The 7874-nt window shown below is 37.7% G+C and overlaps 1 protein-coding gene across 1 annotated transcript in view; it reads left to right on the forward strand.

The window, feature by feature from the left end:
• The window catches only part of ghrhra (growth hormone releasing hormone receptor a), a 28203-nt gene extending 25104 nt beyond the window's left edge, over window positions 1-3099 (forward strand). The window contains exons 11-14 of the mRNA XM_026374044.1: window positions 367-461; window positions 2074-2203; window positions 2492-2533; window positions 2953-3099. Coding sequence (XP_026229829.1) covers window positions 367-461; window positions 2074-2203; window positions 2492-2533; window positions 2953-3099 — 414 coding nt within the window. The remainder of the gene's footprint in view (window positions 1-366; window positions 462-2073; window positions 2204-2491; window positions 2534-2952) is intronic.
• The last annotated feature ends 4775 nt before the right edge of the window (window positions 3100-7874 follow it).

The following is a 7874-nucleotide window of genomic DNA, read 5'->3' on the forward strand; positions in this document are numbered from 1 at the left end:
CATACCTGACCAACTCACTCTGTGCTCATTTACTGTTCTGTTCTACAGATGCAGGTTCACCACTTGAAATGTATATGACTTGAAATAATGGGTCCATGGCATCAGCCGCCTTACACTCTGCTCTTTTATTTTTATTTTAGAACAGCTAAGACACGGCCCTCAAAGTATTAAATGCAGACTATTATTGTTATGACAGATTCACACCACTTCAAATGGTTGGTTCGGTTTGTTAGAATATGATAATTGAAGGATATGATTAGGTTACAATGCATTTACTATTGTGCATTTTCAGTCTCTTTCTTTGAATGTGTGTGGATTTTTTTATTTGGGTAATTGTGTGTGTGCACATGCATGTATCCCTACCAGGTGAACATTGTCATCTTCATCAACGTCATCAGGATTTTGGTTCAAAAGCTCAAATCTTCAGCCATGGCTGGGAACAATGACACTGGACATTTTATGTGAGTATTCAATTGAGAAAGAGAACTGGAACTTTAACCTTGAAGACCTATCATATAAAGAATAGTTTAATTCGGAGACACAAATTGTTGATTTATAGCAAGTTGTTTTGGCGTTTACAGTTAAAATATGTGGATAAAGCTCTGGCTGTCAAAATAACTGAACTTCAGCAAGAAATCTGCAGGGGAATTTAATCCACCCAACATAAATCCATAACTGAGCACTAAATCTGTGTACTAAGAGCTTCAGCACAATAGGGTTAGAAAGTGGGTGTGAAGGTAGCTATGTTGTCATGGTCGAGACACCGTGAAGCCGAGCCACTGATAAATCTTTGCTTGTTAGAGAATCCTTTGTCTTTTAAGAGAGGCACAAATCATGGTGAACATAGCACATATATCTATGTCCTCCAACATAGATAGATAGATATAAATAGATATGCATCTATCATCAAATATAAAGAAAGGGCTTTACACACATACTGTAGGTGTAATTCAGATAATAAAGCAAAACGTCCCCTTGACTTTAAGTAGGGAAAATGACATTTGCTTGCACTAGATTTGTATAGTGCCTTTTTAAAAGAGTAATTCAAAAAGACAAAATATAGTCTTTTGGATGGATCTTGTAACATATGCAGCATTTACAAAGCATGAAAGAAATAGAACAGTGAAGAGAGAAAAAGCTCCACGTATGACTGTAACACAGGAACCCCAGAAGTCCTGTTCTACCTGGATGAGTGCTGCCTTCCTTTTCACATTTGGTTGGTGCAGATTTCTAGCTCAGCTGAATTAATTTACAATGAGAGCACGTAAAAATAGCAGCTGGTACCAGAAATAGACGTCTCCTCCAGCCAGCGATAAGATTGTTCCACTACTTCAATGAATGTTTCACACTTTCAAAAGCTTCATCTCAGTCTAACAAACGTCAGTGCGATTCAGACTGATCTGTGACGGTAACACAAAGGCATAAATCCCAGGACAACCACAATCCTATTACTCTATAGGCTTAAGAATAAGCTGAGATTTGTTTTTTTATATCTCAGCAGTGAAGACGGTAAAGTTATTTCTGATCAGAGTGATTATTTTGGTTATTATGACAATTCAAATGACTAAAACTATATGGTTAGGTTAGGTTGTAGTCACTTTAACTCATTTATCTATCTATCTATGGTGGTGGTGGAGTTACTGTTTTATTTCAAACCATGTTTTGCAAAAATCTGATGCAATAACATGATGTTTCCACAAATTAAATAACAGCATTTACATAATATTCAGACATCTTATCTTACTTGAACTTAACTTTGGGCACAATGCATCACATTCATTTGTTTTTTTGACATTTTAATCTCTTCCACTGATTGGCCTGATGACAGCGCTGCTTTAAAGGTCAGTGTAATGAAGATTTGACACCAGAGCCTTGATGAAAGTTACACATTTTCCTCTGTTTTGCTTTGTGCTTGGCATTTAAAACTTTATATAGCTTGTGTTAGACGGATACTGATTGACCTCAGTACACTGTAATTAGTGTGTTTCAGACTTACGAAGGCCTTACATCATTACCTGGACTTAGGTCTGGTCTTTCTTCTTCCTCTTTTCTTCTCTTATTTGTTTCCATCAGGAGACTGGCTAAATCCACCCTGTTTCTCATCCCTCTGTTTGGGATGCACTACACCGTTTTTGCTTTCCTTCCTGAGAACACTGGGGTGGCAGCCAGACTTTACATCGAACTAGGACTGGGCTCCTTTCAGGTATAAAACAGTAGAAGAGACAAGACTTCAGATTCACAAGTTATATTAAAATTGATCAGAATCCATTATTAAATATGAATAACTTATAACTTAGAGTTCAAGAGAGGTCTTTTGTAATGCAGACATTTTTACTTGTCATATTTGGAGATTAGAAATAACCTTTTAGCCGTCATTGATGCACAATGATTTTTTAAATAATGTGAATTATTAACAAAGTTGTGGTTTTCAGGGTAAAAATTAAGCAGTGTCATAATATCCAAACAAATAATACAGTCTCTTGTGTTGCAGGGGTTTGTGGTGGCACTACTTTACTGTTTCATGAATGGAGAGGTAGGAAAATACATTTATTGGTTTTGTGAAAACTTCATTCTTCATCATGCTCAACGCTAATGTGGGAGAAAATTTTAAAAATACTGGAGTTAAAGGTTCTTTGAAGTGTTCTTGTAAACAACAAGGACAGGCCAGAGGTGGCCGTGGTTCCCTGTTTGTAGTGCCCCAAACGACCATAGAGGCGCAAAACAATTAGAGACTGATGACTAAATAGAGGTGAAATAACAACAAAGATAAGACAAATATGGAGTATGGCTTCATATTTTATACAAACCTACTTCCTAAAATGAACAGATATCAATAGAAAGAAAATAGCTGGAAAAGCCTCCATAAGGTGCTAAATACACTCAAACATATTATTAACAAGTGTGGCGATTGTAACACGTCTGGTATTCTTTTACACTTACATTTGTTTGCAGGTCCAAACAGAGCTGCGGCGGTGGCTGTGGAAGTGTCACAATCAAAATCATCTCACCCCGGCCAAGAGAAGTATCACTCAGATTACGATTCGAACCCGCGGGGGGCTCGGGCAGCCTCCTTCTTGCGGCAACATCTCTTCAGTATGACTTTAGAGACTATCCACGTGAAGTTGTGAGAACGAGAAGAGAAAAATCAGAGGCAGTCCTTAAAGATGAACATGCTGATGACATCCGCTCAACAAGCCTCTCTGTGTGAAGACCATAATGAACACTGGTGAGTTATTGAGGAAATGTTGTATCATGATTCATTTCATCAGTGCCACATTTCACACACACGCTTTCGTCTCACCAACAAAAATACTAAAAAGCAAAAGGAAACACTGGCTTTATTTGAAAAGACGGTGATACTGTGGAGAGGGGAAAGCACAACAGAGACAGAGCTGGCACCGAGCTGTAGAACTAATTATTGTGTGGTCCACTGAATGGAAGCAGTTACACTATGTTGGCTCAGACATTGAAATATGTGTAAATGTGTGAATTGATCCAGAGGAACCTGAGGGAATGTATTTATTGTGTGTGTGCGTGTGAAGCTGCCATTCATCGGTACGCTGTGTCAAGACTTCTTACTTTAAAGCATTGTCTGCTTTGATGAGCCATCCTCGTAACACTGCTTTTCTTTTGTGCAACTAATTTTCTTATCTGTATGTTTATTACTGTTACACGGTGGGATAAACCTAAGACCTAAGACTGCCTAAGGCATCAATATGGTACAGTTTTAGTAGACTGAGCATTTTATGCAGCCCACAAAACATAGTGATTTATTTATTTACAGTACTTTGCAGTTGACTGCAGCTGGCACAACGACTGGGTTGTCCCTAAGCTTTGGGCTAAGAAACAAGAAGCAAGATGAATACAATTAGTTAACAGAGTTAATTAGCCTTGTTTATTGGTTATGACACTGGCACCGGCAAGGTAATAAATACCATATTCACAACCACAGCTTCCAAATAGCAGAGCTGTAGGCAGAGTGGGTGAGTACCTGCAGCTACAGCGAATGCATACTGTTGGAGCTCTGCCTTTTGAGAAGAGCAATTATAAATAAATGCATCATGTAACATGTCCCCTCTGTGTTCTCTCATAATGCATCCATGATTGTAGGTGTATCTGTAGTAGCAGTCTACCAACTCATACATAACGTAACTGGACATATCTGTACTGTTTGGATCAGATGGAATCACTTAATATGATTCTTCAGTCTGATCCATACACACAGTTTCAAGACCATCCAGACTGTTTAGGTATCTGCATAACAGGCTACAGGTCTAGTACATCTAGGCTGTACCCTTCCAATGCCAGTCTCAGCTTTGACAGTAGCAATTACAGCCTGCATTAATGAACTATCCACATAGCCTAGCTACAATGCTACTTGCTGCTCAACAGCCACAGCTGAGGGTCAACCCACTTGTGTGGTGGCTGTGCCAGGGGACTGAATGACATAGGCATAGAGGCAATCCTTCCATCATGGGTTAGTGAAAACGCAAAAGAGACAAAAAAAAAAAAGGTTTTGTGCACTCAAAAGCATTGCAAAATAATGTCTATATAATAAAACTAGCTCAGAAAAAACTCACCATGACCCGAGGGGGCTCTGTAGTATTTCAGTTGACACACTGACAATGTCTTAAGAGATATGATGTGTTTTATTATGTTTTTTTTTTGTTGTTGTTTTGCTGTGATTTTAGACATGTTTGATTATGATCCAAATTTACAGCAAAAATGTCAGAACAATGATTGTCTTCTACTGTAAGTCAGGTTCAACGAAGGCTTTTAACAGGGCATTTAGATTTACCACATTGTGATTGTATGCCTTTCCGAACCAGTCAAGTTACAGTTTACATGCATGACATTTGTGCCAGATAACTAAATTCCTGCCAGGCATCTGTAAGATATAGGTTTTATGAGAATGGGATGGACACAAGACCACAGTTACAATGTCTTTTGACCATCAAAATCTAATGAATTCTTTCTAAATCCTGTTGGATATTCTCTCCAAATTTGACAAAATCCCCTCAAAGTATCACAAAAATGGTTCATACGTAGGGGTTGACATGAGGTCAGAGTGTCTTTGACCTTTGACCATGAAAGTTAAGTCTAATGAGTTCATTCTTGAGTCCTAATTGACATTTGGGACAAATTCCAATAAAATTTCATGAAAATGTTGATAAGCTATTGCTTTCATAAGTACAGTATGAAACAAATGAACAGACAGACATAGTCAGAATACAATAACAGTAATTTACTGACTACAAAGAATTCAGTCTTTAGACCTGCACTGTTTTTAAAATATTTTGAGAAACAGTCAAGAAAATTTGTGTATCTGCCTTTTTAGAGAATTAGAAGAGAACTTGATACATCTTTGGTAAATATGAAGCTACGGCTACGTACGGGCTAGAGCCCATAGCCTTAGCATAAAGACTTGAAGGCTGCATCGAAGGTGACATTAAAGTGGTCATTTTAAGCTTAATTTAGGGTCCACTGATTATAAGCAAGATTACATGATTTTCAAGCAAAAAGGTGCAAATATGTGTTATGATTCCTCTTTATGTGACAGCACTTTATTGAGACTAAAAAACGCTGATTTGAGCTCCTGTGTCCCACAATCCCACTCTGATCCGATTGGTCAGCTTGCGGAAGTCATCCTGTGGGCTGAACTATACGAAAAGAGTAGTCAGCACTACCCATGTCTTTCATCGGCTCTGGATGCTCTCCCAATTAACTGTTCAGTACAACATTACAATATAAATTAAATATATTGATTTTCATTGAAATATCAGTTTTCTGACATCTAGCTATTGTGTAAATAGCATTGTTAATTGTGTCGTTAACTTTTACTGGTCCTGCTCCTGATTCCTCCAACCGCCCAGGTTCAGTTAGCAGCACAGAGAGCTTTATTTGCAGTTTGCACAGTACGACAGTACATCAGAAGTGACTAGAACAGCACCAACACACTGTACAGCAGCAAAACAACAACCAAAAATCCTGCTGCTCAAGTGCCATGAACAAATAAACATTATTCATCTGTTTCTGGCTTGTAACAAAATGCATTGTTATTTTATGATTTCCTCTTTGGTAAAAGTTAAAGGTGGAAAGGTTAGCATTTAGAAAAAAAAAAAAAAAAAAAGACTTCTGAGATTAAAAGACATTTGCCAGACTGAAACCTGGGAGTTTTTCTACCAGCCAACATGCAAACATATGTTCACCTCAAGCTTTAAGTCTCTAACTCTGTAACTTGGGCACCCAACTTTGCAGAAGTGTATACGTAACATCAGAACATGCAAACTATAATATGACCCCTTTAACACGTCATATCTGGTTCAACCACACAGAAACCTTGGAGAAATGCTACCTCCAAGGTGTTTGTTGATGTTCTATGAAACGATGAAGCTGGTAAAAGGAGACGAGCACATTCGGCTCTTGAATAATAAAGTCTGGTATGTTGGCTGTCTTTCAATGTTGAAATGGCTGCAGAAAAGAGTTCCATAAAATGAATTGCAGAAAATTCAGACATTAAAATATCTCATGAATCTTGAGTTTAATCTATACATTGGTATGTTATCAATGGGACAATATACTGAAATGAATCACAGTATTTCCAATGTACAACTTACCACACAGAGATTTATTTTGCAGTCAGTTTTGCACAACCTGGGACATGAATGTTGGACACCACAACGCATGTAGCACATGACACTGTCACAGGTAAAACATAGATCAAATTAAATTTTATATATCTATATATTTATATATATATTTTTTTTTTCAACATTTAGGTGACTTACATTAAATCCACATGTATGCTTTTACACATGCATACATAATACACGCTCTCCACTTTTCACACACACATACACACTCTGAAAACAGTGAACATTACAGTACAAAAACACAGTCAGCCAGTACAGGTTTTAGTCAAGGGGTCCACCTGTGTGCCAAAAATATACATTTATGATCAAGAAAAGACATCAGTTGTACACCATGGGAAATCGATAGCAGGCGACATTTAAGAGCAGCAGAGCAACAACAGTACATTCAATAATTCACTGACAATCAAAAATGTTCTCTCCCTTCCTCTCTCTCTTCCTCACCCTTGAGAAAAACCACTGAAATAACTAGCAACTCTAACCACAACAGGCATAAATGCCAAAGAAAGAGCTTCTAAACACATAAAATATGCCACATGGAGAATAGTCACACTTAAAACAATAATTTGACAGTTTGGAAAAACGCTTAATATTTTTGTTGAGAGTTAGATAAGAAGATGAACATGCCATGAAATGGGGGAATGTGCATTGAGAGAGTATTGTTTCTACCTGGACGACAATATAGCTACACCCCCTTGTCATGCATAATGACTTTCTTATCTAAGTCACTGCAAAAAGTGGGTAATTTCCCCAAAGTGTCTAACTATTGCTTCAGTTTTTGCCAATATTAAACTAAAACTGTATGATTTTGAAGATTGCAACCAGTTCCCCAATTTTCCTCCCACCTCACAGTAAATGTTCAGAAACGTAGAACAGATCCTAATTTAACACATCAGTGTTTGGACAAATCCTTAGATTCACTTTAAAATAAAGTCAGAAACTGTGGCTATTGGTGCCATCTACTTCATCCAAAACACAAATGAAGCCCAGCCCCTTCCATCCATATCAAACTAATATCCCAACACTTTGCTACCATCTTGTGGCAGAGATATATACAGCACAGACATGGTCGATGAAAGGAGTTTTCTAGTAGTTTTTTTTTTTTTTCCTCCACAGACAGTAACAGCTTTGAGACATGGTCGTTTGCATCTGAGCTGATTCAGACTCAGAATGACAGCTGGTGATAGAACACGTAAGCAGCAGCAGAGTGGTTTTTATTTCACT

Source organism: Anabas testudineus, chromosome 17 (assembly GCF_900324465.2).
Source record: "Anabas testudineus chromosome 17, fAnaTes1.2, whole genome shotgun sequence".
Lineage (NCBI taxonomy): Eukaryota > Metazoa > Chordata > Actinopteri > Anabantiformes > Anabantidae > Anabas > Anabas testudineus.